The sequence below is a fragment of the Opisthorchis viverrini genome, assembly GCF_000715545.1.
Source record: "Opisthorchis viverrini unplaced genomic scaffold opera_v5_15, whole genome shotgun sequence".
NCBI lineage: Eukaryota > Metazoa > Platyhelminthes > Trematoda > Opisthorchiida > Opisthorchiidae > Opisthorchis > Opisthorchis viverrini.
In genome coordinates this window covers 1,333,096-1,354,578 of record NW_008751671.1, presented here as the reverse complement: position 1 = coordinate 1,354,578, position 21,483 = coordinate 1,333,096, and the positions used below count along the sequence as shown (strand labels likewise).

The window sequence follows — 21,483 nt, the reverse complement described above, 5'->3', positions numbered from 1 at the left end:
GCTTGGATTGAACGTCGTGACTGACCTACATACCATGCGGATGTTGGGAACGTCACTCTGTGTCCGGCGACTAGCAGTCTGGAACTGTTAAAAAAAACTGTTCTGTTAACCATATGGTGCTTATTGAACTTTCCAACTGATGTGTTGTAGCGGGATGATTGTTCGCGTTTTCTCTCATCTGCTTTAAACAACTCTCGGCTGGCTTAATTTGTAACCCTCTTCCACATGGTCGCTTGTGTTCCTGTACAAGCGTTCAATAGTTCGCTGTCACTTGGCTTTTCTCCCAAGGGACGCGCCCATCCTATCATGTCTAAACGCTTTGTCTCTCTCGTCCTTCCCCGAATCCTCCAAACTCATCCCGACACTTTCCAGTCTGATTCAGTAAGCTGAGTCAGGCTTTAGGCTGGGCAGCGACATTGATTTCACAGGTGTTGTTTTTGTTGTTTTTCCGGAAGCTCGTGACTGCCGCTTAGTCTTCTCGTCACCTATATCGCCGTCGTTTAATGCTTTTTTTCTGTCTGACTCAAGTCGATTATTCATTGTATTGCTAAATCATCTAGTTGTTCAATTATGTGCGCATCGCTCTTCACACGATATTTTGGACGCGGTGTAACTTCTTCAGTCCGTACCTTTATTAAGTTTTCTTAGCAAGGTGCTCATTCTCTCTGAAGGTCCGCCTCTTTCTCTCTAATATGATCGCGCTTTTGTGTAAAACACTAGTACCTGTCAACCTATTCGTCCCTCCATAGCATGACCAAATACATCTGACATTTTTAAAGTCGTACTAGAGAGTGATTACTGCAGATGCGGGTGTAATTAGTGAATAAAAAGCAATCTCTGGTCGACTCTCATCATCTGGATGCAACGGAATCTGTTGCACGAAATTCCGATCCCCAGGTTGCACTTTGTTGAAACTCAACCAACATGCGGCCATGGATCACGGTTGCTCGTATGAATTGATCTGAATTCGTAGCTCGGTTTTTAGGGGGTATCGCCTCATTGTCTCGTTAAAGAAATGTCACTCGTGTGATTTGAGATTCGGTGTAAAACGAATCCACAAAAGCCACTAAAAATTGCTTACAAACTTCCCTTCCCTTATGCATGCGAGTTTTATTTTTTACTTCTGCTGTGTTTCCATCCCTTTATCCTGTGACATAAAGTGTTTATCTTTCCGGCGAAGTACAAACATTTCGGTAGAGTGGACATCGCTAATATCGTAGCGCACGCTGAACAAACACAAAATGACAATCAACTGCCGTACCTTTGTTCCCTTTGATTGAGAGGAACTCGGTCCATTTCACTATATCTATCGCTTGATTGCGTAGGTTTATTTCGTGAACTTTTGCTGATTCGCTGGCTGCCTGATAACTCGAAGTTCATCCTTCAGAGCATAAGTGATGGAAACATCATTTCACACAGAGCACATGTAAACCGATTGCTTTCCAAACTTTTCCGATCGATTCCAAAATTTCTTCTAACTGATTGAGTGTTTAAAACCTCTGGGCGATTGAAACAAATCATGCTGCGGATTCAACACATCGAACAATTGATAACAACCAACCAGTCATTTTTCAGCCTGTCAGACCGAGTTTACATCTACAGACTATATGACCACTATGGTTTGCAAACCCTCGTTTCCTCGACCATCGTGCGATTACCTAATCGGCGCCCATGGTTACTTCGGCAAATGCCATCCTGTCAACAGAATTAGGTGGAATTGGAGCCTGCCGATTCCACTACTGATCGCTGCCAACAATATCTGTTTGTCTGCTTTTTTCCAATGACTCATACGTGGATAATGAAAAGAATCTGTTGGGCATGCAGTTGTACTGTGCAGACCTGACTGCCAATTATGACAGCTCGTTGTCTGTTTCGGCCAACCGTCCAACCTTCACATTTCGCTCGTTCGTCTGACGTCGGTTGTGTTAATACCACGAGTCAGCTTTATTGTGACATTAAGGTAGTCTGCATCCGATAATATAGTTATTTTTAGGTCATCTGCCCCTTTCTACCGTTTTGCGTCCAGTCCAAATAACTGGAGATAGGGTCCGAAACACATGTAGCTGAGTTGTACAATCTGTCAAGTTTGCCGGCATCTATACAATTCTGGTAGACTGGTGGTTAGTGTTCGGTCCGAATCGTTTCAGACTGGTCAGTTAATACATAATGGTCAATTATGGATCCCGTATCCCTGTTTCCCGATGCGAATGATGTAGCCCATAGTACTTATTAAAAATAAATTGCTGCTTGGCTCACATATTTTCGTTCTGGAAACTTCTGGTTAGAACTGAAAAATCTACCTAACACTTGTGAATAGCTGTAAAAATTTCATAATTCATCTTGATTTTCGTAAAACCTCGAGTTATGCCTCATCGCAGGTCGAGTGCAACAAATAGCGTACTCAAATCGGCGTCACTCATCCGTTCGGGAGTATCTGCTTTTGTCACTCCCTCTTGTGTCTTAAACAACTGTCTACTACCAGTTAATCCAGCTGCCCCTTCCTATTCTTCATATAGATATGCTTCCATAAGCTGACCAGCCGAACTCACACGGTTTGCTAGAAGCAGAAAATTCTTGAATTGCGTAATGCTAGGACTCGAATTCAGTCAGGATTTGAACCATTGAAGGATTTTCGTATAAACCTTGTTGTCGGTAAGGTCGCAAAACCAACTGTGTTCATTTTATTCCGGTTGAAAGTTGATTCAACGAACACCTGCTGGAACATCGTTCCTCTTAGTGAACTCTGACACAAAGGATAAAACTTCACCAACATTCTGCTGGGCATGTATGATTTTTTTAAATCTCCAGTTGAATTTCTCCTTGACTGAATTGACGGTCGGTAAGCCCTGTTGTGATACATGTCAGACAACTGGAGTTGACACCGTAAGAGGATTCTTGCAACTCATGTCCGGCGCCAAGCAGAGTAAGGTGCCAAGATAGGAGACATGGTGAAACAAATTTGATATGGATACAATAGGAGGGCTAGTTTTGAGGTCTGTCATTGCTGTTGAGATTTTATGGGGACATTTTGCTTTCCTTCCTGGTCATCAGCCGTTTTCGGATCCCGGAGAAACGCAACACTACTCGCTAGATGTGTATTAATGTTTTTCACTATGAAGAACTTTCGTTCTTGCAAATATACTCTCATTTGCAAACTAATTTGGTCTTTCGAGAGATTCACCTGGAACCCAGCTGAATCTCTCGTTTGTGATGTTCTCAGGCAACTGAATGTGCTGCACCAGGCCGCCTCATGTTTCAGTCGCTACGATATTCGAGATATCGCGATACATGTATATATGGTGGTCGTTGGCTTTTTCGATGAGCTGGGCAATTTGATTGCAATCAAGCCAACGACAACCATCTACGATACCTGAGCTACCGACATTTTCTTATATAGAAAACATGTATATATTTGTAATGTACTACTCATAAGGTTGCTGAAAGTCCGTCGACAGCCCACGACCGGTTCCGCCCTTTTTGGGGCTCATCAGGTGGGCGCAGTCCCCGGGTTTCCGTCAACCTTATGTTCTACTTGAAACCGAATTGCACAAACTCAGCGAATGTACACTCATTTGCAAACATGAGGTTGACGAAAACCCGAGGACTGCGCCTACCTGATGAGCCCCAAAAAGGGCGAAACGGGTCGTGAGCTGTCGACGGATTTTCAGCTACCTTATGAGTAGTACGTTACAAACTTTCGTTCTCTTTAGTAAACGGTTTTTCAGCCATTTACCAGTCCATGACCAAGTACCTCAAATTCCCGGGATATTTGTTTCATCCGGCTGTTCCTGACTCCTTCAAAAATGATCCTGAAATTTATTGAGGGTTTCCTATCTTCTGGTGGTGGTGTTTTCAGTCAAGTGGACTGGTTATCCGTTATTATAACCGGGTTGACGGACTACCACTAGTCTCCAATTGCGCTAGCTAAACTCTGGTTCTACGCCACTAACAAGCGGCTAATGAAGCCGCTGTGAGGTTGGACGCCGCCTGTGCACTAGTTATCTTCGATGGTTGTTCTCCAACTGAAGATCGTATGGAATATGGAGAGGTCAGTAGTCCCTAAAGGAGAGTCACTTCTTGCCTATCGCCTTTTGTATATTTTTCTCGAAGATCGGAAGCGCCGTCTAGAGGCCAGTTAAATGGTTTTCGGCAGTCCACTTAGATCGTAACTCCACGAAATGTCACGAAACTGTTCCTTTCTAACGGGGGCAGCCCTTCCTACAAATGAGCTAGCAATAGCATTCCAGAGTGTTTGATTGGTAAATCGCTCCTACTTTCAAAACTTTACACCAGTTTTGATTGCATCTCTCCCTTTTCGCTGTTGACATTTATGCGATGACATTGGTTAGTGAAATTCCTAATTTCGTTATGTTTTCTTCGATATCCTGTATAAGTTCGTGCCAAGAAGATTGGCTTCATTCACAAAAGCTGTTTGCGATAAAATCCTGGAAATTTCACAGACTCATTCGAAACTGCTTAGGTTGATTAGTGGAGAAGAAGTACAACGATAATTTTTATAGCTCAACGTTTCGACCATTGTGGGCGACCTTCTTCAAGAACAGGAAAATCGAAATCACAAAGGACGAAAAAAGCAAGAGTTATCCGTTTTGTCGTTTGTTAATCTCTGATTATTCTGCCCCTGAATGGCACTTACGGTGATTTTAATGTTGATTTGCAAAAACCTTGTTAGTATCGTTGTTTTTCCTCCTCTAATCAAACTGAAGAGATGCCACACGCAGTGCCCAATCTATTCGACCTTATTCGTACCGAATACGGCGCGGACATTCTGAAACTGATTCGAAACTCTTCTTTCTGTACTATGAGCTTCTGCTCAATCACTAGTTAGATTTCCAAAGAGACTTTCCCACAAAAAGGTCTGTTTCGCCTGTTTCTTGTTGTGTGTGCCCTCACGTTGGCTAGGGTTCCTAGTCGGTGACTCGATACTGGTGTGCAGAAATTCAGGTCATCAAATGACTGACAGACAAATCTTGTTGTGGCACCTGGCAGTCGCTCTCGTCTGTCTTAAGCAGATAGAAATCTTTACGTGTCATTTAGTAGACGCTTGAATGAGATTACACGATGTGTGCTTGTTTGCGTGACCAATTTCGGTTCGGTGATCTGCCGGTATGCGGGCCCCACCTGAGCGGACATAACTGCAATCATTTCTACCTTCCAGTTGTTTGACCTATTAGTTTTCACCTGCCTTAGTATAACTCGCGATTTGCACGCTTTTGTTGTACGGTCATTCGGATTTCGTTAGCCGATCAACCGTTGCAGAGGTCATACAACCGCTTATGTGTATGTGATTTTACGAAAAAAACAGTAACCTAACCGTATGGTTTGTTCGATCAGTATTTTGATCGATATCTGAAATCAAGATCTAAACCGTTTCATCGGCATGCTTGCTCTGTAGCCCTCACTTCTAACGTCATTTTTGCTACCGCAAGTTGTTGGTTCGGGACCTGTATGAATGTACTAAAAGACGTATTTCATCATTCCCGAGGTTCATCAGTTCTAGAAGTGAAGTGCCATTTGCATAAATAATCGTTCAGCTGTAGCACCCTCTCGTTGCCTAGCTGCTATGCTACCAGAAGGAAGCGTGAGGGCTGGGATATTGCCAAGTTGCCCAGGCCCAGACAGGAGAAGTCGAGAGGCACGGGTCGGTTTCGAACCACGGACCTTCCGGTCAGTACATTCGCACTCTAACCACCGGGTCATCTCGTTCCTGCATATGCCACCCCACAGATCAATTTGATCTTTTCATATCAAAGCATCTGGGGGAGTACCCGGACACTATTTTGGGGCATCTCAACTTCAACCCCGGTAGCTTCAAGAGGGTGTCCTAGCGTCCAAATAGCATATGAACCTATGAATGCGTACGCTTCAGAGTACATTTTGTATACCTTTTTATCTCCCAGACCGTTGGCTCATTGGTAGGTGCCTCGAGAATTATATACGCTAATAGACTTGTTATGTGTCTCTATCGACGAATCAGTCCAGCTCCACAAGGTGCTATTCGTTTTCCGACTTCATGTTCATGCTCTGAAAAGGAAAACAAAGGCCGTTTATCGTGTCAATTGCTAAGGGACTTTTGGCCAACGAAATTTCAAAATGCCAAATACGGATATGTCCGTTTTAGAAGTGAACCAGTTTTTCAGCAAAATACTCATTGGCCACAGTTATTTGACGTTGTTTCCGTTTTTTAAGGGGGTGGGGTGCGGGGCGTTAGTTATCTGTTAAAATAACCCACTCCTAATCTCACTACAATCACGTGAAACTTTTGGTCGTCTAAGCAGCGTGTCCCGAAAACCGAAGCAAATCCACTTCGAATAAAAGCCAGTCGTTCCTGAAAAGAATCATGTGCTCGAACTATGAATATCCCTAGAAATGTCATCAGGTATCCTATTCGGGAAGTAAATTCTCAAAAGTAGACGATTTTAAAACTAGTCGGCAGAGCTATCACTCCTAGGCAGCCTTGCATGTCACCTTCATAACCCCATCCACTTACTCCGTAAAATTAGCATGCAACAAGCCTATTCAGATTCTGAGTTTTCAGTCCCGAATTTGTTCTTGAACTTCGGTGCAAATTCCCGTGGGTATACAGCCCAGAAAACGGCGCGTGATGTCTAGCGGGCAGGTGTCCTCTCACCCTCTTTCCATTGCACTACATCATTATTTTATTGGAGACTAGACGAACGTCACATAATTCCCAAATCGCACTGCTTTCTGTGTGTTTTTAGCCCAAACTATACTTGATGTTGCACTGCCGCGTGTGACAAACTATTGCAACCAAGCTAGGCTGTGTGAGCATGAAATGCATCTAGAACATCGCCGTTTTATCCGATGCGCAGATCCACACAATTTGTTGTTCGGTTTACTTTTCAAATCCACGTAAAATGTTTCTCTAGCTCCTAGATTTTACGCGTTTTGTTGAATGCTGTTTCGAGTGTGCGTTTCGCTACTCTGGACTACTTTGAAAATTCGCTAATGGGCGACTTTTGAACAATTTACACATCTAGAGCGCGGGAACTGACCATGAAGCCATTCTATTTCGGAACAAGCTAGTAATTTTAGGGGTTAGGAATTCCATTTGTCCATCAAGTGCTCAAAAACCAGAGGAACAATCAGGTCTTTTCAGTCAGCCAGTCACATGTAGCGGGCGAGTAGTTTCCGGTTAACTATGGGATTTTATATGCTTGACCTGCTTTTCTTCCACTTCCACTTGTTTTAATCATTTTGTTTGGTCGTGTGATCTAGGTAGTATCGCGATAGGGTGTTTAAGTCACGTCAGCTTACTCATCTAGTGGTCATAAATAAAAGCCTGGGCCGTTTTTGATGTAGGCGAACCCGTTCGGCAGAACAGGAACTACGCGCAATGTCAAGACTAGTGCGCAAAAGCTCTTGGTCGGTAGCAATGCTGTCCCGATCCTGTACAACATCTCACAGTCATCAGGACAGAACGTAGTTATCCTGTCAGATGAATCCATCCTCATCAACTGATGCCACATTACCATGGATTTGACTTGATAAGAAAAAAGTGTCCATTTAGGATGTGAAACTCGTGCACCAAGCAAGTACCTGTTTACCCATACTTTAGACAATTTAAATTTCGGGGATATTTTGTCACTCAAAATGCTCTTCCCTGCGCATCGCAAGTGTTACATAGACATTTCTTAAAAACTGTGTTGGTCTATAGATTCGTTGATATCCCGAGATAGGGCTCCTAAATAAGCACCATGCTTCGTGAAATACACCCCTTTGCACACTAATTTGGTTTTGACCGAAGACTCCAACGAGTCCAGCTGAATCTCCCACGTATGATGTTCCGTCTAAGCACTGTGCTTCTTGTGAGAGTACTGTATGACTGTTCAAAACTGGATGTAATCCACAGAAACAAGATGAAAGGGCTGTGGGAGTCACAAAAAGCCATTGGGTTGCTCGGAGCTGGGTATCCTTCAGGTGAATTTTGGCAGCTCATGTAATGTCCCATCACTAGCGCCTGAAGTTAAGCTATTTTCATTGAATCCCCTCAAGCGGCCACCTCCATCTAAGGCCACTTGATCAGGGGTTGCCGTATTCCTCGGTAATTCAGAATGCCGTCTCACCCTCCGATCATCCGATTGTCCTGATGCATTGGATCGCGATTCCCGTAGCCCGGGACTTGTACTCGGTCACTACTCGTCTCTACACCGTCAGTGTTACAGTCAGTGTCAAGTCAATAAAGCGGCTGAAACAGATGAGATCTGACCAGTTATGTAGTCATATTGGAGCGTTTAATGGGTTTGAAATACAGCGTTACAACAAAAATGGTGCGCTGTTTAGGTTAATCGTCTACTAACGGGATTCTTAAAACTAGATCCACTTTATTTCTATAATTTCTTCAAATAACCGATTGTTTGATCTCGATTACTTGAGGTTATCTTCCAAGCATTCTGTTACCTGTCACTGCGGTCAAGTTGGTTCTAGGTGAATGACCGACAAACCTAACCAACTGTCCCTTTCTAAGCTGCTTACTACACGTACTGAAGGACACGTTTGGCCTCGTTTCGCCACCTGATCATTTGACCAATCATTCCTAATACTGTTGACACGTCACCGCGCTGTTTGTTGATTTGCTTTTTGATGTTCGTTTTTCGGTCCGAACAAAACACTTTATTGATAAACAGCAAACATCTGTTACGTAAGTGCTCCGTCGATTAGCTCATCAGTCTGGTTTAATGCCTAGCTCTGAAGTGTCGAAGCGCTGCATTTACAGAGGTAATCTAAATTCCTCCATTTTATGTATCTCGCCTCTAATTACCGCCAGTCAGGCAACCAAACATTTTCACCCGGGGGTAATGGGTTCGTTGTACCTGTTAATTGACTTCCGGATTGGAAAAACCAGTGACGCCATCAAATTTGCGTTCGTTGGCACATTGAACTATTTTGATTTCGGGATTTTTTGTTTTTAGCGGAGAAAATTTTGCGCACACATTTTGTCTGAAGGGCATACAAATCTAGTTATCCAGATAGTAGGATATGAGAATGTTCACTGGTAGCTTTTCATTAGCTCTTTCAACATCAGTCAACGAATGTTCGTGGTTTTATCGCCTTCCACACTCTGGTGTGAAATTGAATAGAGGGGTCTATGTTACCATAGGGTAACTCGGTATCACGACTGCAATTACAACTGGAAATAGTGAAAGTACTGGTGATTGCATACACAGTATATTTACCGTGCAATTCTCACTATTTTCACAGTGAATCAACAATCCACAGCGCCCTCTTCCATCTTCTGTGGACTCAATTTTGAGGAAGCCTTCCAAACTGTGCTTGTCGAATGACGCGGCGAATAGACGACCCAATCGCAGTACAGTCCTCCAGGTTGGGAGCTGGGACATGTGTGGTGACTTTCTCCTTAACAATTTAGGCTGCTCTGACGGTTTAAAGCCAACCACCACCGCCTGACGGTCAGGCGTTTTAGCTAGATGCTTTATTTGAGGAGCCCTGTCGTCCCCTTGTCTCGATCTGGGCGCTCTGGCAATATCCTAGCCCACATACAACCATAAATTGCACATTTACAATTTCATGATACATCGTTCATCACACGATACCTTCAACCGAGTCACCTCACCTGCTTGATACAGCAGGATGGGTAAGCGAAAACAGGCTACTGCTGACGACTCCCTTCGTAAGCGAAAAAAGCTACTGCTGACGACTCCCTTCTTTCGCCTTCACATATCCTCTCTTCTTCCCCTCCCGATATTACCTGCGGCTTCTCCATGGTCTGCCCCTAAGGGCTGACATCCGGTCGTCGTCCATTACCGTTACCTGCAGTATCTACGGTTGGCCCGGTCACCATGGCCACTCTCCAAACTCTAAGGTTCATCTAGCAGCCAATACGTCGCCACTGAGAAACATGCTAGTCAATGGACTGTTCTTGCCCGCAGCCTGGACTTCGTTTCTGTGGATGTGTGCTGTATGTCTGAAACGAAGGTTCACGACTCGAGTATGGTTTCTGTTGGTATCTGGTTGCACACAACTCTTGGTCCAGAAACCGCTGCGGCTGGTTCTGCTGGGTTTGGTATTGTTCTAAGCCACCTAGTTGAAGTGTATCTGTTTGACTGTCTGCCGGTTGGTAGTCGCCTCTGTGCGGTTCCTTTGACAATGTCTGAGAGTATCGCGTAAACTCGCAAATAATCGCTGTCTGTTCACTTTGGCTGCTTATTCCCCAACAGACTATCTGTGATATTCTCAACGGTAGTTCTTACGACGCTCCAAGCGCCTTATTTCACTGGCCCAAGGACTCATATATTGTTGTGGTTGTTGGATGTACGAATACGCAAGCATGTAGACCCAGAGTTGCTGGAGTTCAATTGAGTGGTTGTCTTGGACGCACGGCGAACGCCTGGTGTGTTCACCACAAACTGTGCAGTACAACTTCCAAGACAAATGATGCTACTTAGCCACATGGTTTCCACACACACGTTTTTCATACAGCTTGGTTGATAAGACGCGGACTTACTGACCGGACGGTCCGTGGTTCGAACCCACCCTCTGCATCTCGACTGCTCCTATCCAGGCTTAGGCAACCTGGCAGTATCTCAGCCCACGTATTTCCTCCGGGTGGCACGGCAGCTAGGCACTGAAAGGCTGAACGATTATCACTTTATCCTACCTAAATCTGCCACCGTGTATTGGTGATCGGGCTTCTATGCTGGCTGGAACTCAGCTTCTTTACGGTTAACAACGCCAGAAAGGCTAGTGGGGAGCAGGCCATCGAAGAAGGGTGAATCCTCTAACTGTGAGAAATCAGTGTTAAGTTAAAGTTGTACCGACTTCTGCGATAGGAGTGTGCTTCCTTCAGGCTACCAGCATGTCCATATTTGTGGAAACAGTGATCCCGCCCCCCTCTGAGGAAAGGCGGACAAGAAAAAGTCGGCCCTAAAAACCGCACACTTTGATTGCCCAACGGTTGACCGTGACCGGTCGAAATGCTCTAAAAACCAGAGTTTGGTGCTGTCTTGAAGGTACCTGCTGTGTGCAGCCGCGTTAGGAGTCAGGCAGTTATGTCCTGCTCCCTTCCCGTTCGAGACAGTCCAGCCCCTTCGGCCAAGCGGGTTAGACTGCTGAGTCATCGGTTCCAGAAAGGGTCTTTCCAGAAAGCCCAATCGGTGTCCCGTGGTTCTTTGTCATAGGCTAGGGGCGGGGTCTTCACCCCACTGCTTTGTGCATCAGGCCTTTGAGTCAAAGTTTCAAGGTGAGGTACCTCAACCAAACCCTTTCTTCGACTTGAGCAACAAGGGAGTATCGGTCACCCGCACACGTCTTCATTCATTGACTTCACACATCCCGCCCCCATCTAACTGTTTATTGCCCAGCCGCTGTTCCATATCCTAGCTTCTGTCTAGTAAAATAAGTCGAAATTAACACTTATTAAATTTATGGGATTTGTTTCGAATTGCAGCTTTGAACGTTCACACTCTACGCCAAATTGTTTAGCAGGTAGCCCTTGCTCAGACCTTGTTCTCTTTTGATGTACGTACGTTGTGTCTCCGAAACACGCGTACAATAGCTCATTTCGGTTATTCGTCGCAAGGCGCTCGGGCACTACCCAACTTCCTCGCACTGTACTCTTTGGGTGTCTGGTGATCTTGGTAGAATGGCTCCTTTTTTCTACGGCGCAGGAGTTGCGCCTATCCCCGGGGCTAACTGTGCTTTACTGGACTGGATTTCAGTAAACAGTCATCTCTACGCGGTTAGGTTGGCTGGTTCAATCAACGTATCTCAACGTGTGGTAAGTAAGTCCGTCTACCTGGACATTTTCATAGGTCCCGGCGAACTGATGGGAGACGAAATCACTTCCCGAGTAGAAAATGCCAGGGCAGTGTTTGCTTGGTGCACAAGGGTGGTGAGCGACCGCGTGACGTTGCTGTAGACGATGGAGACTTTTAAACAAAGACTTGTGACCGATCCTGCTGCGTCCGTTTGATGTGTCCCACCTGGAACGAGAGGCTCAGATCCCCGGGGCTGTGCTTTACTGGACTGGATTTCAGTAAACAGTCATCTCTACGCGGTTAGGTTGGCTGGTTCAATCAACGTATCTCAACGTGTGGTAAGTAAGTCCGTCTACCTGGACATTTTCATAGGTCCCGGCGAACTGATGGGAGACGAAATCACTTCCCGAGTAGAAAATGCCAGGGCAGTGTTTGCTTGGTGCACAAGGGTGGTGAGCGACCGCGTGACGTTGCTGTAGACGATGGAGACTTTTAAACAAAGACTTGTGACCGATCCTGCTGCGTCCGTTTGATGTGTCCCACCTGGAACGAGAGGCTCAGTGGATTGCTTCCCAGCTCTAATCATATCTTGCGTAATATTATTATCGTCCTTATTAGTATTAGGTGAAGCTTAGAGCCGATAATACCGGCAAACCACTTGCCTTGGTGCTATGCTTGTTTTGGTTGTTCGAAGCTCGTAAAACACCTATTAGGGTTTCGACTAGCCAGCGTAGTCGAACTTCTCCAGACTCTCAGTTTGGATCACCATCTCAGCTAGCTCCTTGAGTTGGTTGTGATTCCCAGTTCCTTGAAGTGTTTATGTATCTGACGTTGTTCGGCGTACACTTAATCTCACAGTTGATGGTCTGCAGTTGCTAATCGAACAGCCGTGTGGATCTACTTAGCCAATCCCCATAAAGATCCGATGGCCATATTTCGGTAAGGTCATTTTTCACTAGGGAGCTTTTGTTTAGTTGAATTAATGCCATTTTGCCCTGTTGGCTTATGCTGACGTGTGTAATTACCTAATGGGATAAAGATACCGGACAAAGTTGGGTTCATATGGTTCATTCTCATTGTCGATCGTATCTATTTCAGTGTTCAAAAGTGACCCCACCGTCTACTGTACCATTTTCTTTGACAGTCTCTTATCCGGTACCGTTCCCCCATCCGGAAGTGAAGATGGTCTTCAAAGTATGGTCAACAGTGGCGTCAACTTGGGTGATGGTCTGACACTTAGTTTGAACGGAGCTTCTCAGACCGCACACACGATCCCAGTACGCCAGCCTTTTGGAGTATCTGATGAGGTCACTCCGGTCACACTGGTCCACAATGCAAACCCCATTCCTCCCCTTCCACCCCCCAATCACCCAAGCTGTGATCTTAACGCTCGCTCCATGGACCCCACCTACATGACGCATGGTGGTACCCTTGGCTCCTACGGACAGCACAAACCCCAGGTTGCTACTGGTGCAGCATCTCAGGACACTGTAGTTGTCCAGGCCCCTAAATCCTCTAAACGCCGTTGCCCCTGGTACTACTGGATCATCAGTATACTTCTGCTTGCTTTCCTGCTTGCCCTGGTCCTGGCTATTTCGTTTTCTGGTGAGTAGAGTAGCTCCGTAACCACAGCTCTTGCTCGTTTCTTTTTTGGTAACGCCTTGGGTGTTCTCTTTCTGTACATATACTGTTTACACTTTTTTCCTGTGTGCTGATTTGCTCCTATCGAGATTTGTGCTTGTTATTCTAACTGTTGTTTATGGACGAAAATAGTAATGTCGTTACACATTCCAGGTATGGTGATTCCACACTTATGAAGCAGTGTACCTCTACCCTAAGAACGGTGCAATCTGATTGTCCCGGTAAATCGGTTCCCACTTTTCATTGTCATTTAGTGGAACAACTTATGTATGCCTTCCAACTAAGTTGTGTAAACTGCGGTGTCGCCCTCATTGAAAAGGATTGCTGACATCCATAGACGCCGGTTCTATCATTTTGTCTACGTCATACGAATGGATTTGTATGTACTCCACCTTGTCGGTCCAACTTCCTTGTTATGCCATCCATGCGCATCGTTTCCTGGCATTCTTCTAAACCATTGTAGTGAGGTTGTTAACTGTGTCAAATTTTGTTCCCACCGTTACCTCAGTTGTCAGAATTAATGAACTTCAAATCGTTCACAACACCTATCTGTACCTTTGCCCTAATTCGGCCATAAAACTATGATTGCTAGCTATAATATAGCAAGGATAGTGATTATGATCAGCAACAACCACACTCACTACTCCCCACGACCGTAATAATCAAATATACAGCACCAACTGAGTAGGTAAGCTTGTTTGTCGTTTGGACAATAAGTAAATTAAAGTATCCTTTGCTGATGAGATAGCTTGAAAATACTTTAATAAGTGTGACACGCGTTGGAATGTAGTGTTTCCCGAAAAAAAACACTGGTGGTCGTGTGGAAAAACAGCCCCGCTGATGATGCGTGTTCAACGAAAAAACACATGCGTCTTTTATCAAACAAGCCAGTTTCTCCTGCATTTTAGGTTTTGGTAATAATCCACTGGGCCACTTTTGAATGTCCATCTCTCTCACCCATGCTTCTTGAGCAAAGATATCGGTGCCCAGTGACTCCTACGCTTATTTGCTGTCCTCTCGGTAGCCTACAACCCCGAAATCCTACTCATCTAACAACTGATGCATATTGGCCCACAGTCGTGCAACCCCTCTAACGCTGTGAATCTGGTAGTTGTGTGGCTTTTACGAGACTATTGCGGACATGTGTAGAATACTTCTCATTCTTGTTCGCTTCTCAGGCCCCGACTCAACCGTAGCAACTGCAAAAACCACTTGAGGTGGACGCTATTTACTTTCACCCATAAGACTAGCGAATGACATCTAGCACCTTTTACACCAAGAGCCTTCAATGACAGTTAACAGGGTCTCTGTTTTACTACCAAGTTTGGTGTCGGATATGTGTATGGGACTCAATTTTTACACTGCAAACTACCAGTCTTCCTTTCATGTTTGCCCTTAACGTGTTATATAAGTTACCTGTCACCACCTGATAGTGTTTTGTTTGCGATTTTCAGCCGAAAAACAACACCTTGGCGTTCTCCTTATGGAACGGTTTGATCAAGACCCTGCTATCATAGGTAGGTTTCCAGTACTCATTGCCACACAGACCATGCATTCGAGTCTGTCTACAACACTGTCGCAAAACATCGAAAACTACCCAGCCAGGTTATTCCAGCGAATCCTCTCTGCTGTTTTTTATGGTGGACCGCGCATGAGCTTTGATCATTCTGTTGTTGTGTGACTTACGTTCAACATGCCTAATTTTGGTGCTTACTTGAGCGTGTTTATCACGCAAATGTTAGTTCACCAGGGAACTGAACCCACTACTTGACACTTGTTGTTGTAGGGTGATCAAAATTTTGGACAAGGTTTCGTATCCAAGTCAGAGCATCATTCATCTCTCCCCCTCCCTGATTGAGGTCTTCCTAAGGATGAATGCATACAGTCTGGCAATCAATTTACTGTGGTGAATTGATTGATTACTTCTGTCTGTCTTCTTCGAAGCCCCGTGCGTGGAGTGAATTCTCGTTAGTTCCGGCCTCCTATTAATCTTCACGATGATGTGTGTTTTACTTGGGAGAATTAACGACCGAATGTTTTGCTCCAATCGAGAAACAGTTCAGAAGCACACAAACTGTACTACCTTGACCACCGTCACTCTTATCATCGCCATTATCACCGTCAATCAAAACCAGCGTTTCGAGCCGACGCTTCGAAGGTATAAGCATATAAAGAATACCACGTTCGAGGGAAATTAGCACCAGCCATTCATTCTCACACTTTCAAGATTCAATTCAATTTCATTCATTTCAATTTATCAGCTATAAACCATGTACCATAGGCACATTGGTTCCGACTGCTACAGTTTCGATCACCCGAGAGTGTGAGATTGCGGGAGATACGGCCAGGCCTCGGAGGCGATGGGATGTTCATTTAGTTCGGGAACTGGGTAGCTGCATATTGAAGGCGATAGCTTTGATGCGCGGGCGCCACTGACTGCACCACGGGGCCACCCAGGGAGGTATCACTTGTCGATCCGACTCACTTACTGGTTAGTGTTTTCATACTTCGTTGCCAGGTCATAGACTGTTCACTTCTCGGTCGCTTTCATTCAGCACAGAACTGGGCGAAAAGAGTTCTGTTAAGCAGACGGTCTTCTGGCATGTGGAGTACATGTCCTAAGCAATAAAGTGTGAGTTCCTTCTTCCTAAGACCATCTGGCGTACCTCAACATTATTAACCGATATCCCCGCCAGATTTGACCAATGCTCCGGAGACACTGACATTTTTTGTATGTCCTCTGCGCGTAGAGGCCACGTCTCTGATCCATAAAGCAATATACACTGCCGTAGTACAAACTCTGCCCTTGACAGACAAAGTCACGTCACGTCGGCGCCATAGGTGTCGGAGATTGGTAAAAGATACCCTGGCCTCCCCAATTCCAGAAGTAATCTCATCTCCAGCCCGCCCACCAAAACTTATACAACTGTCCAGGTAAACAACTTCATTTACCGGTTGGTTCTTCTACAAGCAAGAGGTTTGGGTTTGATGCAGCCGAGTCTTTACACTTTGCAAGTGTGAAGCGCGGTAGAGTTATTTAGGATATTTAAAGCCATTTGCATTTGAGAATGATCTGAACCAAGGAGAGCAATATCATCCGCAAACTCAATGTCTATGAACGAACGTCCCGCGATCATCTCGACTCCCGAGTTTTCAAGGCAGAGAAATTTCAAGCAGTGCATCAATAACAAAGTCGGAGAGGAAAGGTCAGATAGGACAGGCTTGTCTCGAATCGCGTGATAAACTCGGGTGAAGGCTCGCCGCATACCCGTACTCGCCTGTGTCCGAATGGTGCAAATCGCGAGGTGGACAATATATGACTTGGCAGAAAGGTGTGAAGAAGATTACTAAGATTTTTGGGTGTTGTTGGTCCATTACGCTTCCCAGGATGGGGTTCCCGTGACCCCTCCTGCACTTGGCCGGAGACATTGCTCGAAATGGTGGCTGATCGGTGTCATCGGCGTTCGTGTTATCGGTTTCTTTCCCGATTGTCTTATTTGGCTGCTTGGAGATCTAGGCACCTCAGAATACCTGCGATAGGCCATCACCATTCCTCTCCCTCACCCATTCTTTTCTTTTCATTCTAAGGCGTGAAATATAATTAGACAAACTTTATGGTTATACGGCAGTGAAGCATCAACACTGAGGTTGCTGTCTCTGTGATGTTACTGGAAGTAGATAGCCACAGCTTTGCATGAATTTGTACCACTCGGTTTCAGAACGGTCACCGGCGCTCTGTTACGAAGCGTTGTGTCCCATCGTAGTTCAGCGCATAATCCGGTAAACAAAATCCCTGCGCGGCTATCGAGCCGTTGCCTGTCCGCTAGACCACTTCTCTCAGTTTGCGAATTTTCAGCATGCCTTCCTGTGTTGTAACGCACCATGTTCCTCCGCCAAATGGACTTCTACTATCACTATTCAAAGAAGGTGTTAGGTCGCCATGCTCGCTATCTTCACTTTTTTAAAGAATGAATTACAGCGAACTGGGGTGAGTCAGTCAAGGTGACTTCATTCAACAAAGGCACCCGAAGCAACTGTTCTAACCATAGGGCTATCAGCCTCACACCTTCATGTCAAACTTACCAGCTTCCCTGATACTGCGACGCCTAAGCAGGATTTCCATCACATAAGAAGTACATTGATCGAATCACCACACAATCGAATATGTGATTAGTGTCACGTGTGCCGCCGACCAACAGTCGCGATTTTTCTTTACTTCAATTGAGCCTTTGATTCTGTAGATTTAAAGCGAATAAAGCGGATCCCTCCCCTTGCTGGTTAATATGGTCTGGTTTTTATCCAAAATACCTTACTTCTCGATGGAATTTACAGTCAACTCGGAAAATTTTCCCATAGCTAAGTACGGTTCATCAAATCTAATCTATGTCAGCTTTTTGTTGAGCTATAACATTGATAGAACCATGAAACTCATCTACTAAGTAATTGAAAATCTAGAATCGATGTATCATTTGGAAAAGCAATGAACTTGAACTATACAAACATCGTTTTATTACTAAATGCTTACCAGTCTGTCAATCCCGTAAACTCGTGTTGCCATCTTCTAGCCAAACTGTCTACCTAACTTTTGCCTATCGTAACTTACGTCAGGTGAAGCTCACGAGGGACACTCAGTCAGTCCCGCTGACGTCTTGCTTCGGCATTATGCTCAGATTTGCTTGTTTTAATATTGTCCAATGGCGTAGGCTTCTTATTTTTCATCGTTTTCCCTACGGATATGAGAAGATCCTCCCGTTTTCTTTCCGTTTTTTTTACTAAGTTTCCCTTCCTCATGGCCGTATGGTAATTTGGCACCAGTATGTACCACTGCTGTATTGCTGTCAGTGATGATGATGAGTTCATATAGTTAGCTCTAAACAGGACTTCGGAAGCGGTCCTTTGTTCCAGCATGCCTTTTGCACCCTCAGAGTACAAAGCCTTACTTTGGGATTTTCGATCCAATTGTGTTTCTTTGGAATTTCAGTTCAAGAGCACGTCACCTTCAATCTGTTTACGTCTGTTGACGAGATAGTTGAAGGCATAAAAATTATGCCTAAACCTCAGTCAATTTGTTTTTGTTGACGAGATAGTTGAAGGCATAAAAATTATGCCTAAACCTCAGTCAATTTGTTTTTGACTCAATTATATACTGTCAAGAACAAGGTTTAGCCGAGGGATCACCAATATCCCCGATTTTGGCCAACATGTACATGGAAGACTTCGAACAGAAAGCTTTAAATGGATTCAAGTGTCCACCAAGGGTGTTCTGGCGTTACGTAGATGACACGTTCGTTGTAATAAAGTGGGCTAAGGTGAACGAATTCTTTCAACATCTGAACACATTGGACCCTCACATTAAGTTTAGCATGGAGCTAGAGTCCACATCGGGTACACTAGCTTTCCTTGACAGCATGACACACAAAAGTGGTGGGAAACTAAAAACCACTGTATACCGGAAATCAACAGATAGTGGTGCGGTCTTAGACTACTCCTCTGCACATCCAAAAGCAGTGTATGCTAGCATAGCCTCAGCGATGTTTAGGAGAGTGAGAGCACTGTGTACAGAGGAGGTCGACCGAAGAGCAGCACAACTTGAGGTAAAAAAGCGACTTCAGGATAGCGGATACCCAGTGGGTTTAATTAAGCGGCAACTAAGACGGGTATTGGTGCCAACACCAAGGCCCAACAAGGAGTGCATCGGAACAGCGGTCATTCCATACAAAACAGGGACATCTGAAGTCATTAGAAAAGTACTGAATACGACTAACATTAGAGTAGCTTTCCAGAAGGGGAAAACTTTACGCTCGATGTTGGTGCATTTAAAGGATCGCCTTCCGGTTGACAGGACTAGGAACTGTGTATACAAAATAAAATGTAACGACTGTACGAAGGTTTATATAGGTCAGACAGCCAGGAAATTGCACACCAGAATCGGTTAGCATAAGCGTTCTATTAACAAACCACCGAGAAACGCAGAGGAATACCAGGCGTTAGTCAAAGATTCAGCAATGGCAGGGCATGCTCTAGACACTGGGCATAGGATAGATATAGAAAATGTGAACATCCTGAGACGGGGCTTAAAATTCACACCACAGCGACTGGTGGCCGAGGCGGGGGAAATCACCAAGCATCCCAGTGTGAATAGAATAGAGGGTGTAGAACTTGCAAACGTGTGGAGAGCGGTCTTAGATCAGCCGAGATGACACGAGGCGGTGTGCAGTTATCAGCGACATCGCCAGGGTCTAAAAGTACAAAAATCCAAGTAGCATTAGATCCAATTAACCACCCCACCCCCATCCCCAAACTAATTGTCCCAGCACCCTTGGACGAACACAGGTGAACGAAATCTGTGAACGACCCCAAGAGGAATTTTCCATTAAGGTGTCCTAGACTGAAGAAGCAGGGACGAAAAAATCCGGGTTCATCATAAAGACGAACTTCCCTCTAACCAATCTATCGTAAAGCTTAGTCATCCCCACTAATCAATAAACAGGGACATCAGACTGAACACCCAGCACTGATCACGTCACTAGTCATAAGGAATCCCACGGATTGTTTCCCTGACTGCCTTAAAACCCAATCAACCTACTTACTCACTCACTTGGCCTGGCGAAGCTTTTGTGTCAAAAGCGAAACGTTGCCCAGCAATAAATCCACCGACTGTTTATCACACCCCTCTGAAATAATTCACAGGAGGTTTTCACAATCCTAGCGTTTTATTGGGTCTTCATGCGGTTTGTGAAAGTTTGTGTATGTTATTAATAAAAGAATGATCTCCGGACATGTTAACACGTTGAACATCTTGTATAAAGAACATCCTCGCCTTATCTCTGGTTTGCGTCAGCGAACATTGAGTTAGAAATGCACTATTCGATTACTACTGGAACAGTGCCTGGTTGTGTTACACGATCTTAGCCACAGTATCTGCGTTCTATCACTGAGTTACATTTTGATCCTATTTCCTCATTTCCACATCCCTCCTCATGATTCCATCTTAATTTTCCAAGTATTACTTCTAAAAACTCAATCTTTAACGTACAGACTCCTGTTCAGAATAAATATGTGAGTACATGTATCAAAACACGAGTTGCATCGCCCAATAATCCTGCGGCAGATTTTTGGGTTCACCAAGCTGTACATTCTTCCACTTGTGTCGGTAATTTGTTGCCACTGGTGATACATCTCTGCACATGCCGTAAAAATGTTACACACTAAGAGCCCTTGCTCGTTCATGGTTTCACAGAATAGATGATTTCACCAGGTTTGCGTTCTTAAGCGCCTTGCTTCTGGACACGAACATTACAATCGGTCCAAAAATGCTGCATATGTTGCCTCACCATTGGATTCTGACGCTCCTCTTTTCAAACTATGGGGTTTGCAAGAAGCATACGCAAATTCGACTCAAATCACAGAGTACTTGTGATCGCGAATCTACCTTTCGACCGTTTTTTAGCAGAAAAGAAATATTGGCTTTGTGGGCATTGCATATCCTCTCGACAGTCAACCAAATTCTGCTGCGCTTGTTCCGCGCCGCTCACAGTGAGTAATCTAAACAGAGATTCCCATCACGTCGTTTCCCTAGAGGCATTTGTAAGCAGGTCAAATGGCGGAAATGATAAGATCTGTAGGAGAATATTGTTTCGTCGGGTCTTGACTGTGGGCTTAAAAGCTGGCTGTATTCAAGCACCCAGTGCACCGGTTGACGCAGCCACTCTTGAAGCGTCCAATGCGTAATGAAGGTCCATGTCGGACATGGGTAGATAAAACATCAAACGAGTGTGCGTGTTTGGAAACCAGAAATAACTGATATCCCGAACTAGTGGGATGTTGTGTGCCTTGCCTATATACTCGTAGCATACTAAACAAAAGCACAAGGTACTGAAGAGAGCCAAATTACGTGTAGTTGTCTCTTCATCCGGATTAAAGTTGAATTCCAGAATTCTCATCTATCTGCTGGCTCGCCCTAGGGAAATTGTTAAGCAACACGCAGTTCTTTGGCTGAGACTATCCCCCAACCCAAACTTGCTTTTTTTCTGATTGCGACAGTAAAAGTGCGGGTCATCCAGAGAGAATACTTGGTTCTTGTATG

At 44.8% G+C, this 21,483-nt stretch overlaps 1 protein-coding gene across 1 annotated transcript in view; it reads left to right on the top strand.

Annotated features, from left to right (window-relative positions):
- The window catches only part of T265_01396 (hypothetical protein), a gene marked incomplete at both ends in the record, with an annotated part of 130,863 nt that overhangs the window by 28,436 nt on the left and 80,944 nt on the right, over nt 1–21,483 (top strand). The window contains 3 exons of the mRNA XM_009165422.1: nt 11,641–11,780; nt 12,855–13,361; nt 14,852–14,914. Of these exons, the coding sequence (XP_009163686.1) occupies nt 11,641–11,780; nt 12,855–13,361; nt 14,852–14,914 (710 nt within the window). The remainder of the gene's footprint in view (nt 1–11,640; nt 11,781–12,854; nt 13,362–14,851; nt 14,915–21,483) is intronic.